At 40.7% G+C, this 21,092-nt stretch overlaps 1 protein-coding gene across 4 annotated transcripts; it reads right to left on the reverse strand.

Annotated features, from left to right (window-relative positions):
* Positions 1-668: 668 nt before the first annotated feature.
* On the reverse strand, positions 669-18,060 carry LOC148035609 (beta-glucosidase 25-like). 4 transcript variants are annotated; one of them, XM_087677574.1, is made up of 13 exons: positions 17,695-18,053; positions 17,518-17,584; positions 4,271-4,329; positions 4,101-4,176; positions 3,929-4,000; positions 3,705-3,798; positions 3,264-3,522; positions 2,987-3,102; positions 2,637-2,857; positions 2,410-2,447; positions 2,186-2,309; positions 1,982-2,087; positions 669-1,690 (listed from the first exon to the last, which is right to left on the reverse strand). In XM_087677574.1, the coding sequence occupies exons 1-13, from the start codon at positions 17,797-17,799 to the stop codon at positions 1,474-1,476; spliced, it is 1,554 nt and encodes a 517-aa protein (XP_087533700.1). In that variant the 5' UTR covers positions 17,800-18,053; the 3' UTR covers positions 669-1,473. The 4 variants fall into 4 exon arrangements, 2 of the variants coding, with proteins under 2 accessions (XP_087533700.1, XP_087533701.1); XR_015690848.1 differs by having other exon boundaries at positions 1,555-1,690; positions 1,823-2,087; positions 17,695-18,060; XR_015690849.1 differs by having other exon boundaries at positions 1,657-1,690; positions 2,166-2,309; positions 17,695-18,060.
* Positions 18,061-21,092: the final 3,032 nt, after the last annotated feature.

The following is a 21,092-nucleotide window of genomic DNA, read 5'->3' on the forward strand; positions in this document are numbered from 1 at the left end:
GACTTATCATTCTCATCTTCCTCTCTTGGATCTTGATTCTTGAATGGTCTTGTGATTTGTTATTCTCGAATCTCAACTCGATTGTACATCGAGCTAGAAGGGAGCTCAAGCTTAAGAAATAATTGGCATGTTACTTGACCCCAAGTATAATCATTGATGTTGCTCAAAGTTGTCCCTAAGGTTTCTAAAAAAAACAACGATACAAATATTCTCTTCAAAAATGTTGTATAGATTGTATTGAATTGTCATGGTCTACTTAAAGGCTTCTTAATGAGCTCTTCTTTTCATTTGAAGATGCAAAACACATTTTACATCTTGTCATGAATTATGTATGATGTTGAATTTTCATGGTCAACTTTAGGCTTCTTAATGAATTTTTCTTTCCAATTGAGGATGTAAAACACATTTTGCATCTTGTCATGAAGCATGGTGTTGGGGGTTTTGCAGCTGATGAATGCTTCAGTAAGGCCACATGAATCTAAAATTTGACAAAAACCCACCAACAATCGTTTAGGATGCCCAAAAAGACGGTGTATTTGCCAAGCAGAACCATGTAATCATTTTTGTACTACGATATTGTGTAGGGAATAGCTCCTAGAAAAGCATGAAGGCATTAAAAGCAAAAGACACCAAAGGAGATGCTGGCACAGAATTGCGTAACCAAACATTTACTTAGTCGTATGAAATATGCGAAAGAGAAAGTGATTCGGATCCTTTTCCCTAGCAAAATTCACCGTCTTGATCTTTTGCATGAAGCTAAAAACATCTAAGGACCATAAGGCAATGCTCCTACATGGGAGCACAGCAGTTGCATGGATTTGACAACGGGTCGAGCATACGAACACATTCTGTAAGTAAACTCAGATTTTGGTTTTCCACGATTGCATCAAATATTATGATGATTCGTAACATCGGAAAGTGCATTTGAAGGTTTCGGTCTCTGCTCTCGACAGAAGTCCAAAGGCTTAAAAAACGGCTGACTTTCACTGTCTGCCTTTCAGTTATATTGCACTGCACGCACGCGGATACTTGTTCGATGTCTTTGTATCAGGGTTCAGTCGAACGTCCAGACCTTACGACTACTTCTGAATGCTGCCTCCTGCCATCTTCAACCCCTATCAATTTATCTCCATGAATTTCCCGCAAGTTATTGAATTGCCAAATGATTGATTCTTGGGCGCTCCCACGCATGCATAAAATATTTCCAATTATGTTCGAAATGTTGGGCATATTACATTGGATGGCACTGCAGCGCATTTGTGTCCTTATGATTGAATCCATTTGCCCTAATCTTTCACAATTAAGGCTTGTGACTTTGGGGGGTGGTGGGTTCTCAATGCGTCAATGTTTGAAATGATTGTGAGATTGGGCTTCAATCCCTATCTTTGCACCTCTCAAAGGTAAGGCACTGCTGAGCCGCTCAATCCGGTATTGGAACCTCTCGACCATGGATTTCTCACGCAATCACCCATCCTAGCGATGGGGCTGCTGCCCGTGGGATGCGGGGGCGGTAGTATCCTCTTGCTTGAGAAACCGGCGGTACCATTTAGCTGAGCATTTTGGGGAGCGCTGCATCTTCTTTTTGTAGTCCACATAGTACAGGCCAAAACGGCATATAAGACCCGACTCCCATTCAAAGTTATCCATAATGGACCAGACAAAGTAGCCCTGCACATTATAGTTGCAATTCCTGCAGTTGACCAAAAAAAGAAACGGTTAAGTGTGTTGGTCAGTTTTGGTGTTCTTACGAGGGCTAAAATAAGACCTATTTTCGTCATTAGGGTGATGCCACACCCACACACTTTGCTAGATTTTCAAGAACCTGGCAAGTAAAGGTGGCTGTAATTCTGAGGAGAAGGGCGTGCCACACCATGTTCGCTTTACTTTCAAGACTTCTACAAAGCCTAGTAAGTGTTGGGTGTGGCACCACCCTTAACAATGATTATCAGTAGCGAGCAACCCCAAACATGCAGTCACAAACTTGATAGCATTGGCCAAATGCTGCAGGGTTCCTTGAAGATAGTTGACCCGCCTCGTATCCTTCATAGCCTGTTTCTTTGACATCCCTAATTTAAGGTCCATACAGCCTGCCCAACCCATCAAGAACAAAACATGATAAGAAGAATACATTTTCCCCTCCACTAGAAAGCCAATATATACTTTACTTGGTTTCAATCGGCCTTGCCATTTTCAGTAATAATAATTGGCGTCTTTTGAAACTGTTCTTTTCCATATCTTGCTTCCATCCAAGCCAATAACTTAGGCAATCCCCATGGGCAATTGTATATCCATCCAATGTCAGGTGGACCCTGCAACAATTAGTTCAACCACTCAAGTTACAGCACTAGGCGTTGCAACTTAAATTCTCAGTTTACACTTGACTTCTCAATGTTGTGACAAGATACTCACCATCGCTTCTCCAATCAAGTTACCATCTGGTCCAGTATCTAATAGGGCCATCCAAACAATTTGATGTCCTAAGTACCACAGTTTTAGCATCTAAACCTCCAACTAGAAGTAAGGTCACATCTTAAACATGTTGAAGACTATCTTTTTTGAATCCCATCGAACATCTCCATTGGAGAATTTATTTAAAGACCAACTTTTTGCTTCATTCAAATACTTAACTCACGCACATCTTACGGTAGCCTCTCGATCTGTAAGGTACCACTTCAAGTTAGGATCCAATTCTGTACTTGCATTTTCAGCATAATAAGCTGTGTAATAATTGAAACCAACAAAATCCAAACTTCCTTTGAGTTCTTTCGACTCATCTTCTGTAAAGGAAGGGAGACGCTCTTTGACATTGCATCTCATTGAGTAAGGGTAATTACCAAGAAGTACTGGATCCAGAACCCTGGAATACAAGTTTGAAATAGTTGTGAGCTGCATCAAGTTTTTCAGAAAGTGTTACCCAACCATAATCACAATCTTCTCTAAACAGGAAGAAAATTGTCTTGCTGACCAAGAAACAGAAGCTTTCTACCATGATAACTCAAACTCGATACATCTGTGAGCTGCAACCTGGTCGTCTTTCTTGTTCGAGTAAGGCTCATACCATTTTGAATTGACAGCTATCCCAATTCGACCTTTTTGTTCAGTCTGCATAGAAATGTAAGCCCCTAAAATGTCAACGCTTAGCAAAGAAGTTACAAGTGGGTCTTAGAGAGCTTGAAATAGTTCCAAAATGCACACAGATAATCGTCAAGGATGTGGTAATCCTCAAATATGCAGTTTCTGATATCATACATTTAAGTGCTCACCTGAAATTTTCTGTAGACCTTGACTGCAGCAGCGTGAGAAAGAAGGGCATTATGAACAACGATATAGGGCTCAGTACTAGAATTGCCGTTGAATACAGACTTATTTGAGCCACTAATTGCGGAGCATCTGCCAGGTGCTTCCGTGCCAGTTCCATAGCCAAAGTATGCAAGTGTACTCAACTGATTGAACGTTAACCAATTTTTAACTCTATCTCCAAACAATCTGAAGCAAGTCTCTGCATAATATGCAAAAAAATTTCTGCATGGTAAGGTGTTCACCTGTGTTAGAATGAAATGATTGGCCCATCAATTTTCTGCATCAAAAGTTACGTTTTTGTGTTGGAAAGACGCATTCTATCTTTATTTCGTACAATATTTCTGGAGTACAAAAACCAGCTCAGCAACTCGGGACTGGGGTTTATAGGGTCAAAGGAACATTACACGATTTCCTTTGTTCGCCAGCCCTTAATGTCAGGATTATTTTCTAATTCTTGTGGTAGATCCCAGTGATAAAGTGTCACGTATGGAACAATACCTGAAAGATGATTATCAGAGAGCTTACTTTTTGTAAGATTAACACTATGGTCTACAGGAATGTCAATAAACTTTTCAAAGACTTTGGGTACTATTCACTCCATTTCAGGTGTAAGTGAAACTATAGGCACCATTTTTCACAAGTTCATTAATCAGGTTGTTGTAGAACGAAACTCCATTTTGATTTATTGCCCCAGTACCATCTGCAACTTATCGAAAGACAAATCCCACTTAGTGCCAAGGGTGCAGTTAATGGATGCCCCATTATAAAGATCGATAGGATTCTAGAAGCATTTGCCAAACCTGGGATTATTCGGGACCAAGATATTGAAAACCGATACGCATCAACACCCAACTTACGCATCAGTTGAATGTCATCCTTCAATACCAAAACATCTCAATAAGCTCAGTGTGGTCTGCAGAAACATTGACGGAGGAAGAAACAGTTCTGCTCCCAAGTTTTTGTTGAACACCTTATAGTGATGATAATGGTCACATGCGACATCACCATTGCTTCCATCATAAATGTTTCCTGCGGTAGACAGATTTTATTAAGGGCAAGTAAGATCCGCTGCAAAACCCAGGCATATTAAGGACCCTGACGTGCAGGCAGGCCAAATAAAAGGAATTGTGAGATACTCATCTAGCAAGTGGGTCACACACACACGTGTACTTGGAGATGTTATCTTTACTTTTTTTTTTAAGCATTGCCCTTTGTTGGTTAACTCTAATCAGGGGAATGCAGGCTATGGGTTAAGAGAACAGCTTCAAGACGCTTTTGGGCCTTCGCCACACAAATGTGTGCAGACTCTCGCGGATGACATTCATAGTATGGTTTAATCACTATTCCTCAAAGCACTAACATGCTCAAACTCCACATTTAATGTGGATCGGATCGAGGTATCAGATATAAAGACTTAAGGCTCGTAGCCTGTAGGTCTTTCATGTCAATCAAGAAAATCATTTTGTGCGTTCTCTCTCCGTGTCTTCTTTCTCACCGTCGCTTTTCGATTGGTATCAGAGCAGGACGGATAAGCTGCACACATATTCTTCATCGCATCTGGATCTGCCCATCACTCCAGTTGGCAGTGGCCTTCAACAGCCATGTTATCAAAGAAAGTTATCCTGCTTGCTAAGCCTGTCACCATGAACACACTTGCCAATTGTCTCACCTCGATATGGTAGCCATTCAGCTATCGACCAATGTTCTCCTAATTTTGAGTACTGTCCTTTTCACTTATAAAACTCTCTTCTACCTGCTGCCACTCACAGTACATATGCATTCCCTTCTCTCTCATCCTCCGACGTGGATCTCTCTCTCTCACACACACATAGATCTATTTTTTCAATCAACAAATTGTATGGGAAAATTTGTTCGTTCGCAAATCCACATTCACCTTCAACTCATGCGACAGGGAACATGGAGCATTGTAAGTGGAGATGAAGCAGTTAGGGCCACAGTAATTGAAAGCAATAAGCTTCAATTCGCCATTGCAAAGATCGCGTTGATTGGATTAGGGATATCAAACCATCTGATCCATCATATTGACTTCAGCAAGATAGTAAAGGAGAATCAGACCAATTTACAAAAAATCTAGTCACAAAATCAATAATCATAATTAGTTCATCGAAAAGGCTCTTTTATTTCATAGTAGGACATATGCCCAAAAATCCCCCACATAAGAACATGAGGGCATCCATCATCATCCCAGATCAAGCACTCCATCATCGTTCAGCCCTCCCTCTTGTGGAGGATAGTAGGGTTTCTAAGGAGGAACATAGTGTGTATGGCAAACACAAAGACAATGAAGTCATAAACTCAAAGAATGAGTGAAATAATGAATCACATACAATGATGATAGAATGGATCCTCAGGGTTCCGTGTCTGGTAACCGGTTTAGAGGTGAGCTGAGATGAGTTGATGACCTAAAATGACTGCTCTTTCCTGACTAACCAGGCAGTAATACTTGTAGAGGGATCTACATTGTGAAGACAATGAAATGCAGCCCCTTGAGCAAAGAGGTTGAAGGCAAACATGAGGGCTGCTCTGGATGAAAGCAGCTTAGTGATGATGTGTGACAACTAAAGGTGAATAATGCCCATGCTGATGAAGATTATCTTCGAAAGGCAAATGAAGGAAGCCAATGATGAAGCTTGCTACAGGATGAGAAAAACACAAAGTGGGCTAGTGATGTGGAGCTCTGATGATGTTAGCTTATGGTTGAGTGTGGTCGCTTGCTGAGGAAGACAGGAATGTTGCAAGATGCAACACCTAGAGGCTAGAAATGTTGAGGGTTAAAGGCCACATGTGCCTAGCTACTTACATTTATCTTATACTTACTACCCGCACACCTGTACATTGCAAGTGACAACCACCCATCACTATCACCTTGTTCTTTATTATTACTATGACAATAGAAAAAGGGAAGGCAGGTTACATAGTGTGATTGTTGGAGTTCCCACATACAGTCTTACTCTCTCTCGTTGCTCCAACCTCCACAGCTCTTGCTTTCTTCTTCCGCTTGTGCTCTCATTCTTACTCAGTCCTTCCACCTTTCAATTGGTATTAGAATGGGCATTCAAGGAGCTTCATTGATCTTCACTTCAGCCTAAGAAGAGAGCTTCATTCACAATTTTCATGGCAGCCACTCATTGAGGTATGCATCAGTCCTATCCCACCTTGGATCACTTCTGGGCGTTCCAACCTTAATTTGGACCTTTTGTTTGAGCTTCCCCAAGTGTTTCATTGAGCTTTGGAGCAGCTTGCAGCCCCTCCTGGACAGCTCACGCTGATAGCGCATGCTGTCCAGGTCGATCTTCTTCAGTCATTTCCAGCCCACACTTCATCTCAGCCATTGCTTGGTTCTTGGCACTTGGACAAACCTCTAGCACTTGCTCCCAACTCTCTTGGCTTGGTTTTGAGCACTCTTTGAAGAGGTACAAGTCAGCCATTGATTCTCACGCTTCAATGGAGAAAGAGCACTCACCAATGAATCTTGTATCCTTCGCTTACTTTTTCTCAAGTTCAAATGGAGAAATCTATCTTCTTCGAGGCTTATGAACCAATACTTGGTTTGGAGAGTTCGTTTATCCTAAGAAGCACCTATATTGTGAGAGGGTGAGAGGATCGAAGCTCAACTGAGAGTGCAGTAGACAGTGTAGAGAGTGACGCACGACACCCAATGCAGTAGACTGAAAGATGTAAACTGAAAGTACAAAGTACAACCCTTAAACACTAGGGTTGTAGGGGGTGTTCACACCCAAACACCATAAGTGCCCGTAAGTGTATAACATAAACACATACGAAAGAAGACAATAAGTCTGGGGGAAAAAACCTCTCGTACCGAGAGTAAAAAGTGCCCTAGTGTCCTACTAATCACCGACACTCCTCTATGAGCATAAGCATGAGTGAAACCCAACAAACCCCCTTGGAGTGAAGAGTGATCAAAAATACAAGAATCATCCACCACCAAAGGAGATCAAATTTAAAGCATTGAGAAATGCTTCAAATTTGTCACGAGGAAGAGCTTTAGTGAAGATGTCTACCACATTACTGGTGGTAGGACAATAGACAAGGTTGATATCACCTGCATGTAACCTCTCTCTGACAAAGTGATAATGTATCTCAATGTGTTTCGTGCATGCATGAAACACTAGGTTCCGTGCCACTGCAATGGCACTCTGACTGTCAGTGAACAAAGAAGAAGGCTCCGTAACAAATACATCCAGATCAGCTAGCAAGCGTCTAATCCATACACATTCAACTGTGGTAGTGAAAGTTGCCTTGTATTCAGCTTCACATGACAATGTGGCAACAGTGGATTGTTTCTTGCTAAACCAAGATATACAAGATGAGCTAAGAAAGAAACAATTGCCACTAGTGGAGTGACGTGAATCATAATCACCAGCCCAATTAGAATCACTGTAAGCATGTAACTGTAGTGGTCCCCTCGTGGCATAAAGCAATCCAAGAGATCTAGTACCCTGCAAGTAACGAAAGACACGCTTAACAGCTTGCCAATGTGACATGCGTGGCTAATGCATATATCTGCTCACAGTTAAAACTACAAATTGTATGTCTGGTCTAGTGTTGCATAGGTAAATAAGACATCCAACTGTTGGAGCATATGTGTGTATATCAAACAAATCACTGTCATCATGTAATGACAGCTTTAGTCCAAGTTCCATTGGTATACAGACTAACTTGCAATTCTATAAGCCAAACTTCTCAAGAAGTTTACCAATGTATATTGACTGTGATAAACTAATACCTCTAGCATCATGTATGAATTGAATGCCCAAGCAATAATGCAAAGACCCCAAGTCTAACATCTCAAAAGTTTGCTGCAAATTTTGTTTAAATGTTGTAATCTGATCAACATGTGTCCCTGTAAGCAAAAGATCATCAACATATAGACAAATGATCAGCACGGATCCCCCCTCTTGACTTACGTAAAGCGTAGACTCAGATGAGTTACTTATAAAGCCTTGGCTGAGTAAAAAGGCATCAATCTTTGCGTACCAAGCTCTAGGAGCTTGTTTCAAGACATATAAATCTTTTTCAACTTGCAAAACCAAGTGTTCGAATCCCTCAACTGCAAAACCAATGGGCTATGTTATTCGAGAAGTAGGAGCAAATGTCTCATCATAGTCAATGCCTTTCTTCTGTGCATAGCCTTTAGCTACAAGCCTTGCCTTATATTTGTCAATGGATCCATCTGCATTCCGTTTCAACTTGTAGACCCATTTTGTTCCAATGGTTTTCTTCCCAAAGGGCAAAGACACTAAATCCCATGTTTGATTCTTAATGATAGAATCAAATTCAGCTTGCTTCATCCAATGTACACTTTGTTATGCATCCTCAAAACATTTAGCCTCCTCATCATCCACTGTATTTGCTACCATAACAAACTCCATGGTATGTGTAGAACCATGCATACGAGCTTGCTTTCTAGTACGACCAGCCATGGGTGCATCCAGATGACTATCTCTCATAGTCTATGAATACCATCTAGGCATTTGTCTTGCCTCCTGACTTTGCACAAGCTCTTGCCAAATTTTAGTTTCCGCACTTTGCTGAATATTCAGATCAGCCAATGGCTGATTTTCTACATTTTCCAATAGAGCAACTGGCTGAACATTAAGTTCACTTGTTGCTGAAACTCCAATTGAATCACCAAATGAAATGGGCAGCAGCCCTTCAAATACATCACGGGCACCTGATATGTGTCAAAACCAACAAGGGACAATTCTAATTTTTCATCAAATAGTACATCCCTACTAACAAACACCTTTTTAGAGAGGATCATAGAGTCTGTAGCCTTTGCTCTCACTACTATATCCCACAAAAATGCATTTGACAGCCTTTTTATCCAACTTTTTTCTGAGTACCTGGGGAATGTGTGCATATGCAAGACACCCAAAGGTACGAAAGTGCCCAACAAAAGGTTTCCAACTGTTCCAAGCCTCAAAAGGTGTAATTTTCTTTAATGCTTTGGTGGGGCATCTCTTCAAAACATGACGAGTCCACATAACGGCTTCCATCCAAAAACTGTGTGGCAAGCTCTTTGCTTTCAACATACATTTAGCCATCTCCATGAGTGACTGATTCTTCCTCTCTGCAACCCCATTCTGTTGTGGAGTATAAGCAGTAATGCCCTTCTACTTCAAAAAGGAATTCAGCATAGAGGACAAATATTTCCTCCCTTGGTCCAAATGGAAAGTCTTTATTTTACAGCTAGATTGGTTCTCAACAAGTGCTACAAAAGCCAAGAACGCATCATACACACTTGACTTTTTCACCAAAGAATAGACCCAGCAGAAGCGAGTAAAGTCATCAATAAAAGTCACAAAATAGTAATATCCTCCCAATGACTTTGTCTGCATACACCCACATACATCTGAATCCACTAACTATAACCTAGCTATGGCTCTAAAAGCAACATCACGGGGAAACGAAAACCAATGCATTTTCCCCAAAATACATCCTTCGCACAAGTGCTCAAGAGGTCTCTCCAAAAGAGGTAATCCATCTAGCATCTGTGTATACTGTAAGAGCATCAAGCTACCATAGTTCACATTTCCCATCCGAGCATGCCATAACTCTGTCTGTATAGCAGGAGTAAGAGTGGAGGCCAAGTACGCTGACTGATCAACTAAAAGAGCATCCAACTCATATAACCCATGACATAAAGTGCCAATCAAGACCAAATTCATGTGTTCCTTGTCTCTCACCATGCATCTGTCATCATCAAAGGTGACCTGCAATCCACAACGTGTCAAAGAAGAAATAGAGAGCAGATTCTTCTTTATACCTGGTACAAACAAAGCATCCTGTAAGCGGAGAATAGAGCCATCAATGGCTATAAGCACAATCTCCCCAATATCTTGAATAGGGTATGATACATTGTTGGCACACTAAACAGACTTGCCGACTAGAGCTGCACCAACAAAAGCAAATAAATCTATGCGAGATGTGATGTGCCTAGAAGGACCACAATAAAAAAACCAAGTTAGCCAAGCTTCTCGTGAAAAAGCTATAGACCGAATATGAGGGATCATGGTCCATTAAACTGCCAATGCAATAAGTGACAAAGCCTGTGCATCCCATGTATCCCATGCTTTTTGAGCTACTAATCTTTAGGGAAGTGGCTGAAGTGGAGCAGGCTGAACAATCTAAAGCTGCCCTCCACGTCCTCCTGGAGGAGGAGAAGTAGGAGCCACAACTCTGAGCCTCACTTCTTCTCCACTAAATGTAGTTCCGAAGATTTTTCGCAACAAGCACATTTTTCATCATAAAGGACCAAAGTGAGTAGTTGTTACCATCCAATTTGGCCTCCTTGGATACATAGGTAAATACATCTTCTCCCTGATTTTTCATGATAATCAATACCAAGAGAAGGTAAAAGAGCAATGTCCAAGCTAGAATAACCTAGAAATCTCCAAAATTTCCAGAAATTACAGCAAATAGATTGCTGCAATTAGTACACTGAGGTACACTCTATCAAAACTGTTTGTAATGCACGCAATCCAAGGTGCATTTAATGTTCAACAATACTATATGAGCAAAAACCCCAAAATTGTCCAAAACAAACTATCACTAACTCAGACTGCAGTAAATGTGCCAATGTCTTCAAAAACCTTAAAAGCCCCAAAATTTTTGACTTATTTGCCAAGATATTTGCATCAATCGTGTCCCACACACGTATTCTGATTGATGTGCCTGCCCTTGTAGAATCTCTTTTTCCAGAGATGAATCTGGAATAGAAAAATATATTTTTTTAAAAGTTGTATCTCCGATTCTAAGGTGGGATGGCGGCACAGTTGGTGGACAAAGCAGTTGCTAGGCGAGCTAGGCTAGGCGGTTGGTGGACCAGGGCCGAAGTGCAGAAGAGAAGCTGCAGGCGGGGCAACAAGTGCACGTTGGTGGTTGGTGGATCTGGAGAAGGCGGTCGCTATTATAGGCAAGCAAACGAAAGGTCAGAGGCTGCGCAGACCAGTGTGGTCGCTAACAGGCGGCATCAGAGATGGGGGCGTCGTAGGTAAGGCAACGCCTACATGGCAGGGGTGTCACGTAAGCGGCATCCCTAGACAAACTAGCGAACGCAGACAGCGCAGCCATTGGTGAAGTCAAGCTGGCGGGCAACTTGGGCAATGACAGAGGGCACACGCGTCAGGTCAAAGGGCGCAATGACAGGTTAGCAGACGAGAGGTTGTTGCAAGTGGCATCCCTTGTCAAAGGCAACCGCACTGCTAACAAATTAGCTGGCGCAGGTGGAGTTGGTGCTAGTGGAGTTGGCGCAGCTGTGGCAGACCTGTCGGGCAGTGGCAGCTACTTCCTAGATGGTGGTTCGGGCAGCTTCAGACTGGAGCAGAGCTTGACTATGTGAGAACTCTCAAAGGCTGAGCAGAGCTGAGCCCAGTTCTGATACCAAATGTGAGAGGGTGAGAGAATCAAAGCTCATCTGAGTACAGTAGACAGTGTGGAGAATGAAGCACGACACCCAATGCAATAGACTGAAAGAGTGTAAGCTGAAAGTACAAAGTATAACCCTTAAACCTTAGGGTTGTAGGGAGTGTTCACACTTGAACATGATAAGTGCCCATAAGTGTGTTAACATAAGCACATACGAAAGAAGACAATAAGTCTGGGGGAAAAAACCTCTTGTACCGAGAGTAAAAAGTGCCCCAGTGTCCTACTAATTACCGACACTCCTATGTGAGCGTAGGCATGAGTAAAACCCAACATATATCTTACAGAAAAGAGAAAGCAAATTCAAAAGATTGAGAAGTGTTATTTTGCATACTTGAGATATGAGTGAATGAAGGTGGATACATGTATGGAAGAGATGAAAGAGGTAGAGATGAAGATGAAGGTGGTAGAGAGACCAAGGGTTTATCCTCCATGCCAATTTCTATGTCAAGATGGCCAGTTCTTTGTGGAGCTTAGATCCTTCCTCCAAAATCATTAGACTGGTGCACCGACTCTTAAGGGGAAAACTCAAATTTACCTTTTATCTATTGTTGAGCTCGATGCATCAAGATAAGATTATACTTGCTCATGTAATCTAAGGGACTCCATGGTAGTCTGATGACTCACTGGCTACATCGGACCTTTGTGGAGCAGACTGTGTAATCCACTCTAGCTCAAATCTCAATGTACTGGGCTTAGGAGCATCATGATGTAGTGAAGATGTATTCGAAGTCATCTTCCCTTCTATGGTTTTGGCTTCTGTGAGGAGCTTTCAAATCAAGGCTAAGGTTTCTCAAAGAGTACTTGGCTCTAATATCATGTGAAGAAATGCTCTAAACGTAAAAAATGCAAGACAATCATACGACAAAGCACAAACTGAACACAGAACACTGTTAAGGATATGGCAACTCAGAGACAATGAGCACAATGAATAAAAGAAGTGAATGAATAGTGAATACACAATGCTAATGCAGCAAACAAACCGTGCAGGAAATCCTCGAACTCTCATGTCTTAAGGACCGAGGAAGAGATACTGAAGTGAAGAGTGCATCATACTCTTGAATGGATCCCAGACACAAATGGCAATCTCTAAAGGTGTCAGGCACTAGTAGCAAATGCAATTGGGACAATTGGATCTTATGCCAAACAAGTAGAAGAGAGAGAGAATGTTGAAAACGCAGCTATCAAGAGATAGAAGACAGCAAATGTAGGCAGCAAAGAAGGTGGTGACAATTGGAGGAGATGAGTTGGGCGGCAATTGAATCCTACAAATGCAACAGTAGGGCTGACTTGCAGGCTATATGACAACAAGGGAGTGATCAGCACAAGTCACTTGACTGAGAGTAGCAAAGAGAGGGCTGAAAGTTACAAACAGTGTGGAATGGTTGGACAGTAGACACCTAATGATGGAGGGTGATGATGGGCAACTCCTGTTGAGATATTCTCTACAAATGGGGTGTGAACAACAAAGATTTATCACATGCAATTCGCAAAATGAGATTAAGGCTGAATGAAGGGCAGCATGCATATTTATAGAAAGTTTGGGTCCTCAACAATCTAGAACCTCTCCCATTGTAACTCTCTTGAACCGCTCCCCGTTTTAAGATTTTGCATTAATTAAGTATATTTCAAGGCTATTTAAAAGGCTAATCAACATGTAATGCATATTTTAGCCCAACACTAGGGAGTGGTATCACAAGTTTGAAGCCTTTATGCATTCACATGGATATTCCTACAATGATATGGATTTGTGCCTTTGTATGAAGAAGGCCCGTGATGGTAACCTTATCATTTTGGTACTATATGTTGATAATGTATTGACTACTGGGAGTCCTCAAACTGCGTTGGATGCTTTGAAGACTCAGTTTAAGAAGAGCTTTGAGATGAAGGACATGGGGCATACTGCTCACATACTTGGTATACGCATTACATGCAATTGCTTTAAAGAACTCTACTTGTCATAAAAGAAGTACATTCATAAAGTACTTGAGTGGTTTCATACGCAAGGTGGAAAGCCAATTGGCACTCCTTTACCTTCTCATGTGAAGGTGAGTCAAGCAAATTGTCCCTACTCAGATGATGAGAAGGCCAAGATAGCCAAGATCTCGTATGCAGTTGTAGTGGGTAGCTTGACGTATGCCATGATAGCCACTAGACTTAACATAGCATTTGCAATGGGAGTTGTGGCTCATTATATGGTGACACTTGGCAAGCAACACTGGGACATTGTGAAGGGAATTGAGAGATGCCTTAAGGGCATTGCAAACTTGTGCCTTTGCTATGAAAGCCACGATATTGAAGTCATGGGTTACATAGACTCAAATTATGCACAACATGCAGATAGTAGAAAGTCCATCTCTAGCTATGTTTTCACCTTTTCTAGAGGTGTTGTTCCTTGAATGTCTAGGGTGTAGAAATGCAATGTCTTGTTTGCTACCAAGGCTGAATACATCGTAGCCATTGAGGCTTATAAGAAAGCCCTATGGTTAGGCCACTTGGTTGCAAATCTTGGTATCACAAATATGACTTCTACATGGTATTCAGACTCTATGAGTGCTATCTAATTGGCATGTAATCCAGTCTTTCATGTGAACACCAAGTATATGGAGGTCCATTACCACCTTATCAGAGGTGATTGAGGGCAAGCAGATAGAGCTTGTCAATATCTCTATAGGTGAGAATCCTACTAATTTGCTCACTAAAAGTCTCCCAGTGTAATATTATCCATTCCTTAGGAAGATGATGAGTGTAGGTAAAGATGATGTCAATTCCTCATCCACTTGTACTTATATGTACCTTTGTACTTTGTTACTTTTTTCTTGTTTTTTTTTTACTCAAGGACATTCATCTTTAAGCGAGAGGTTATTCAGGGTTAAAGGCCGCCTGTGCCTAGCCGCCTACATTTATCTTGTACTTACTGCTCACACACATGTACACTATAGGTGGCAGTTGCCCATTGTTGTTACTTTATTCTTTATTCTTACTATGACAATAGAATAAGGGAAGGCACATCACACAGTGTGACTATTGGAGTTCCCAAATACACTCTTGTTCTCTCTTCTTGCTCCAGCCTCCATAGCTTTTGCTTTCTTCTTCCGCTTATGCTCTCATTCTTACTTAGCCCTTCCACCTTTCAAGAAAATCCTAAACGGATATGCCAATTGCTGAAGGTGTCACCTAATTTGATTGCAAGGTGGCAATTGTAAAGTGAAGTGGTGAATAAGATGGAAAATTACGATAATAATACTATAACCATAAGCACAGTAGAACGCAAGGCCAAGAATGCACAAAATAGGTCACCAAGAGTTGAGATGGATTGATTGTCAACTGCAAGATGACCCTCAATCTACAAAATGCTACTGTTATAGCAATGAAGAAGATTAAGGGCTGCTAGGAACAAGTCACCCTATAATAAGAAGGGGAGAGAGTGATAAGAAATATAAATTATCTAATCTAGATGAGGAAGAACAAGTGAGGGTGATGAGGAGAGACCATAATGCCTATAACATATCCTATTTATAGGGGTTTTTTAGGGCATTTGTCCTATTAAAAGTGAAATAAATATCATAAATATAGATACAACCCTTTTGGGGCCGTTATGAAGATCAAAAGTAGATGTTAATGCACTAAATGAGTTGTTGATACATGAGATTAATTTTGGTAGCTCAATAGCCCTCTCGAGTCCAAAAAGGTACCCTAAGAGAGAGAGAGAGAAAGAGAGAAAGGGGGGGGGCACATTTTCCACCCATGTACAACAAAATGTACAGCACATATAAACACAATAGGATCCCCAATTAAAAGTAGCTTTGTAGCAAGATTCTTGATAACGAGGATCATCAAAGAAGCCACTAGCTTTTGTCTCCATGCTTGTAAGCATGTTAAGGCATGCTTGATCCAAGGCCTTGAGAGAGAGAACACTATCCCTGCCCTATGTTGAACAAGACGCAAAGGCACAGCCACTAAGTCATGGTTAAAACATCCAAGGCTCCGATGGATGTAGATTCTATAGATCTGGATTGTTAGTGATGAAAATGGTAGAGAAGAAGGCCAAGGCTTGTGGCCAAGCATGAATGTCTACATGAATAGTGATCCCCTTTGAACTAGAGGAAGAATATCCTTCTTTGAATTCCCCTCTAAAGGAGATAGGGAATCGAGAAACTCAAGGAGTCACAACCTCTTGTGTGTCTAATAAAGAAGGAATGACCACCATCAGTATCGAAGAAGGTATCTAAGACTACAATGGAATAGAGACCTGACAACTCACATAGGTGTCCTTCCAAATCTAAGTAAAGGAGGGAAAGGAGGGAGGAGTATCATAAATCCACTTAGAAAGGAAGTAAGGAGTATCACAAATGATCCACTTAATGCCCTCATTGGAGTATGTTTTTGTGGAGTTATAGGAGGGAGTAGTAGAAATGGACAGCTCTTATGGAGCTATGGACACTAGACAATAGCCTCTATCTCTCAACCTCCATAGCGAATTGTGGCAGTCTCAAGCAAGGCTTACCACCTTGCAAGATCTTAGGGCCTCCTTTTGCTCAAAAGGGCTTATTGTGCATCATATGCATCCTACTACCTTGAGCATAGATTTTTGATAGATGATGCAAAATAATCTCTATTGCCCAAAATGGGAAAGTGACACAAGGAGTGCCTAGGAGTAGACAGCTAGACTCCATTGGTGTAGGGAGCAAAGGTCGATGGCAATAGCTTTAGAGGAGTGACCATTATTGCCACAATAGTGCACCCAGTGTTCTATGCTCTATGGGAAAGAAGCCATACCATTACTGTGCCAAGTCCATAATGGGAAGGATGAAGGGAGAGAAAGATAATGGTATCTCCTAGGTGGCACATTAAGATGAAGGAGAATCTAGAATCTGGGCAAATGTCCTCTTGCAACCTTTATTCACCTTCACAGAGGATGAGGATCTTTAGCTCTTGGAGCATCTCTACTTTGATACCTTGTGCAGGAACATGCACAATGATATTACAATGGAGCCTCAGGGTTCCGTGTCTCATAGACTGGTACTGAGGTGAGCTGAGATGGGTCAATGATGCAAGATGACTACACTTTCCTGACTTACCCGGCAGCAACACCTGTAAAGGGATCTATATTGTGAAGAGAACAAAACATAGTCCCTTGAGTAAAGCGGTTGAAGATGAAGATGATAGCTGCTCTGGATGAAGGCAACTACAGTCTGATGATGAAGGACAGCTGCAAGTGATGGATGCCAACTCCATAAGGCAGAATGCTAATGAAGATAATCTCCAATAGGCAAATGAAGGATGCCAATGACGAAGCTTATAGTAAGATAATCAAAGCGCAACATATGTTGGGCTCCAAATGATGTCAGCCCATGGCTTATTGAAGCCACCAAACGCCCACAAGGGGAACATCCACACTATTCCTTTTTATAAAAAAAGCAATAGTACTCTGATATTTATGTTTCAAAGAGGACATTATGGAATCTATTTCATTTTACACAGCTGAACCCCTTATTAGTATATAACCGAGCCTTCCTCTGCGCACTGAAATCTGTAATCTCTAGTTGATATTCTGTCACATCTATCACTTGGCAATTATTTGTACGGGGCTTGGTTTATAATTATGTCCTGTCACAGCTATGGAAGGTAAGGAATCCGACTTTACATTCTGGCTAGTATTCAAACGATTTCTACGTGATTTGCTTTTTGATCAGTAAGCTGGACCTTTTTTTCCAGAGGATTAGGATCCAGTAAACTGGACTTCACCTGGCCAGTGTGAGAAAGAATCCCAAATACTCATTCCCTTTCCGTCCATGGAGGCGGCACCTTCGATCTGACAACAAGAAGGGTTAATTGGAAATTTTCTTCCAACATGTCAATCATTTAGTAGACACACAATGCGATTTGGTACTAGCAAGAAGATCTAGTAGAGCCTATAATTACCTGGTACGCGGAAGCTGCTACTCCGAAGGTGAATCCCGGAGGAAAGTTTGTGCGATGGAGCTCTTCGTCTGATGACGAAGAGGGGAAGCAGCAGAAAGACGCCATGCCCTTCTTTGAATCAAGCCCGCCTACGTCCTTGAAAGAAAATGTTTGCCAGTCAGCTTGTTACCACATTTTCTTTAGAGACACGATCCCGTAGCTCATGATCTGAGATGTTTTGTTAACGAGAGAAAGAGAGAGAGAGAGAGAGAGTGTGTGTGTGTGTGTGTGTGTGTAGTAATACACAGCACACTAGTGGGCCACCACCCATTATTGGGTTCGAAAGCCGAAGACATCGGAAGTACAATCACCCTTGATCCTATCTATTAAGAGCACCTTCCCACCGCCCGTTTCTGAAGGGCACGCAAGGCAAATATAGCAGAGCTCTTTATGTTTTTGTTACTAAGAAATGAAAGGTAAATATTAAAAAATTGTTTTTGATTTGTGAATCGTCTATAAAGAATAATATCAAATTAGAACAACATCAAATTAAGTTGTATTTTATTGATAAATATTTAAAAAGTAGCACTTATGATGAAGATTGTTGAGTGTTTGATTGGAGTTCAAAGAATGATGAATGTACTTGAAAAATAATTTTTTGAAAGATATAGATGAAGTACAAAGTGGGGTAATTGTATTTATTTATTTAGTGTCGACAAGCATAGAACAGATGGTGTATAATATATTGCTATGCTAAATCAAGTTTCTTCCCTTCAAGAAGTGATATTTTTTACATCTGGATGGATGTTGTATAAGTTGTTGTAGCCTACAGTAGTTGCATTCTTTTTACAATCATATTTTGCACCAAGTTTCTTGGCCTTATCTATGCTATCAATTGTTACCTCAATGCTAGCCTCAAAATTTTCTTCGAATGGTTGGTAGTTTTAGAAGTTTTTTTTTATAGATTTTCTTTTGTATTGATGGAGTCTTTTTTCAATGTTCGTTGTGTGGCATATATAGACATTTCCATTTTTTGCATTTGATGTTGTAAACAAAGTACATGCACATGTTTCCTTGCATTGTCACTCTTGGATTGGCTCATATAGTCAATTGCTTGGAGTTGGTGTTAGATGATGTAGCTATGCTTGAGCTAGTAGTAGCATTTGTAGCGGTTGAGGTTAGTGTTCTAACACCATGAGAACTTTGATTTCTTATTAGTTTGTTGGACTCTGCTCTTCTATAAGTGATGTTATTCTTGTTAGAGACAATTTTTTGCTTTAAGTTCAATATATTAAAGAAGTTGTGCTTTAAGTACTTGCTTAAAAGATACTAGCGTTCTTTGCGCGCACAGAACACTAGGCCGCTTCGTGGCAGCGAAGCAGCGGCACGCGAAGTCGCACGGCAACTTCGCTCAACAATCCATTTCTCATCTTTCTCTCTCCTCTTCTCTCTCTCTCTCTCTCTCTCTCCAAAATTTCCTATGTCTAATTTTCTCTCTCTCTCTCTCTCCTTTTTTTCTCTCCCCGCTTTTCTTCTCTCTCTCTCTCTCTCTCTCTCTCTCTCTCTCTCTCTCCCCTTTTATTCTCCCCCCTCTCTCCTCTCTTTTCCTTCTCTCTCCCTCTCCTCTTTTTTCCTTTTTTTCTTTTTCTCTCTCGTCATTCTCTTTTTAAAGTTTTTCTTCTCTCTCTCTCTCTCTCTCTCTCTCTCTCCTCTATTTTTTATTCTCTTTTTAAATTTTATCTTTTCTCTCTCTATAATTCTCTCTACATGTTCTCTCTCTCTTCTTCTTCTTTCACTTTCTTTCCCCCCCCCTCAATCTCTCTTAAAGTATGTAAATTTTATCATTTTCTTATATATAATTCTCTCTTTATGTTTATATTCTCTCTCTCTCTCTCTCTCTCTCTCTCTCTCTCTCTCTCTCTCTCCGTCCCCTTTTCTTCTTCTCCCCTTTCTCCTAATTTTTCTTTTTTTCTTCTCTCTCTCTCTCTCACTCTCTCACACTCTCTCTTTCTCTCTCTCTCACTCTCTCTCTCTCTCTCTCTCTCTCTCCCCTTTTCTTCTTCTCCCCTTTCTCCTAATTTTTCTTTTTTTCTTCTCTCTCTCTCTCTCTCTTTTAAATTTTATCTTTTTCTTCTCTTCTTCTCTCTTTTAAATTTTATATTCTCTCTCTCTCTCTTCCCCCCTCTCCTTCTCACTCCCTTCCTCTCTCTCTCAAAAAATATTTAAAATTTAAAGAGACTTTTCTCTTTTTTTTTCTCCATCTCTCTTCCTCTTTTCCCCTCTCTTCTTCTTCTTCTTCTTCTTCTCTCTCTCTCTCTATCTCTCTCTCTCCTCCCTCTCCTCTCCTTTCCTTCTCTCTCCTCTTTTTTCTTTTTTTCTTCTCTTTAATTTTTTTTCTTTTAAATTTTATCTTTCCTTTCTCTATAATTCTCTCTATGTTCAAATTCTCTCTCTTCTTATTATTATTTTCTCTCTCTGTCTCTGTCCCCCCTCTCTCCTCTTTTTTCATTTTTTCTTTTCCTCTCTCTCTCTCTCTTAAATTTTATATTTCTCTCTGTTCCCTTCCTCTCCTCTTCTTTCTTTTTTTCTCTTTATATATATATATAAAAATTAAACAAAAAGTTTACATTAAAAAGTTTAATCTGAGAGAGAGAGAAAGAAAAAAAAACCTAGGCCCTACGCATGAGAGAGAGGGGGAGGGGGAGAAGAAAAATGTTTAATAAAAAAAAGACTATTCTCTTTCCTCTTTCTCCCCCTTCTCTCTCCCTCTTCTTCTTTTTATCCTTCTTCTTCTTCTCTCTCTCTCTCTCTTTCATTCTATCTCCTTTTCAAAGTGTGTGAAAAACTATGTTCGAAAAATTTCAAAATAAAAAAACTTTTAAAATGTTGAATTAAAAATTTTTTAATCTAACTGAGAGAGAGAGAGAGAGAGAAACTTTTGATTTAAAAAGAATTTTGATTTAATTAAAGAGAGAGAGAGAGAGAGAGAGAGAGAGAGAGAGAGAGAGAGAGAGAGAAACCTAGGCTCTACACATAAGAGAGAGGGGAGGAGGGGGGGAGAGGAGAGGAATTTAATTAAAAAGGGAAGGGGGTTTTAATTTTTAAAAAGGGAGGTGAGGAAATGAGGCTTTAATGAAAAAAGGGAAGAGGAAGATAAAATGAGATATTACACGTGAGAAAGAGAGGAGGGGAAGGGGTTTTGATTAAAGAAAAGAGGTTTGGAAAAGGGGGTAGGTTCGGGAAGCCCTCTGGAGGTTCGAGGCTTTCTGAACCTATAGCTAAAATAATATAGTAGTAAGATATGATAGGGTTGAATGGATCCCTTTGGGTGCCATGGAGTAGGTTGTAGACCTCTCTGTTGAGTATGTGCATGACCTTTTCGATGGTCATGGCAAGCTTCTCACAACCATGAATATAGT

Source organism: Lygodium microphyllum, chromosome 5, assembly GCF_053477565.2.
Source record: "Lygodium microphyllum isolate KBCC chromosome 5, Lygodium_microphyllum_v1.1.10, whole genome shotgun sequence".
NCBI classification, from domain to species: Eukaryota; Viridiplantae; Streptophyta; class Polypodiopsida; order Schizaeales; family Lygodiaceae; genus Lygodium; species Lygodium microphyllum.

Coding starts and splice junctions, on each gene's coding strand:
- LOC148035609 (XM_087677574.1), bottom strand. CDS start 17,799: ATGGCGTCTTTCTGCTGCTTCCCCTCTTCGTCATCAGACGAAGAGCTC. Junction 4,001..4,100: donor TTGGTCCCGAATAATCCCAG/GTTTGGCAAATG, acceptor GATAAGTTGCAG/ATGGTACTGGGGCAATAAAT. Junction 2,310..2,409: donor ACTTGATTGGAGAAGCGATG/GTGAGTATCTTG, acceptor TAATTGTTGCAG/GGTCCACCTGACATTGGATG.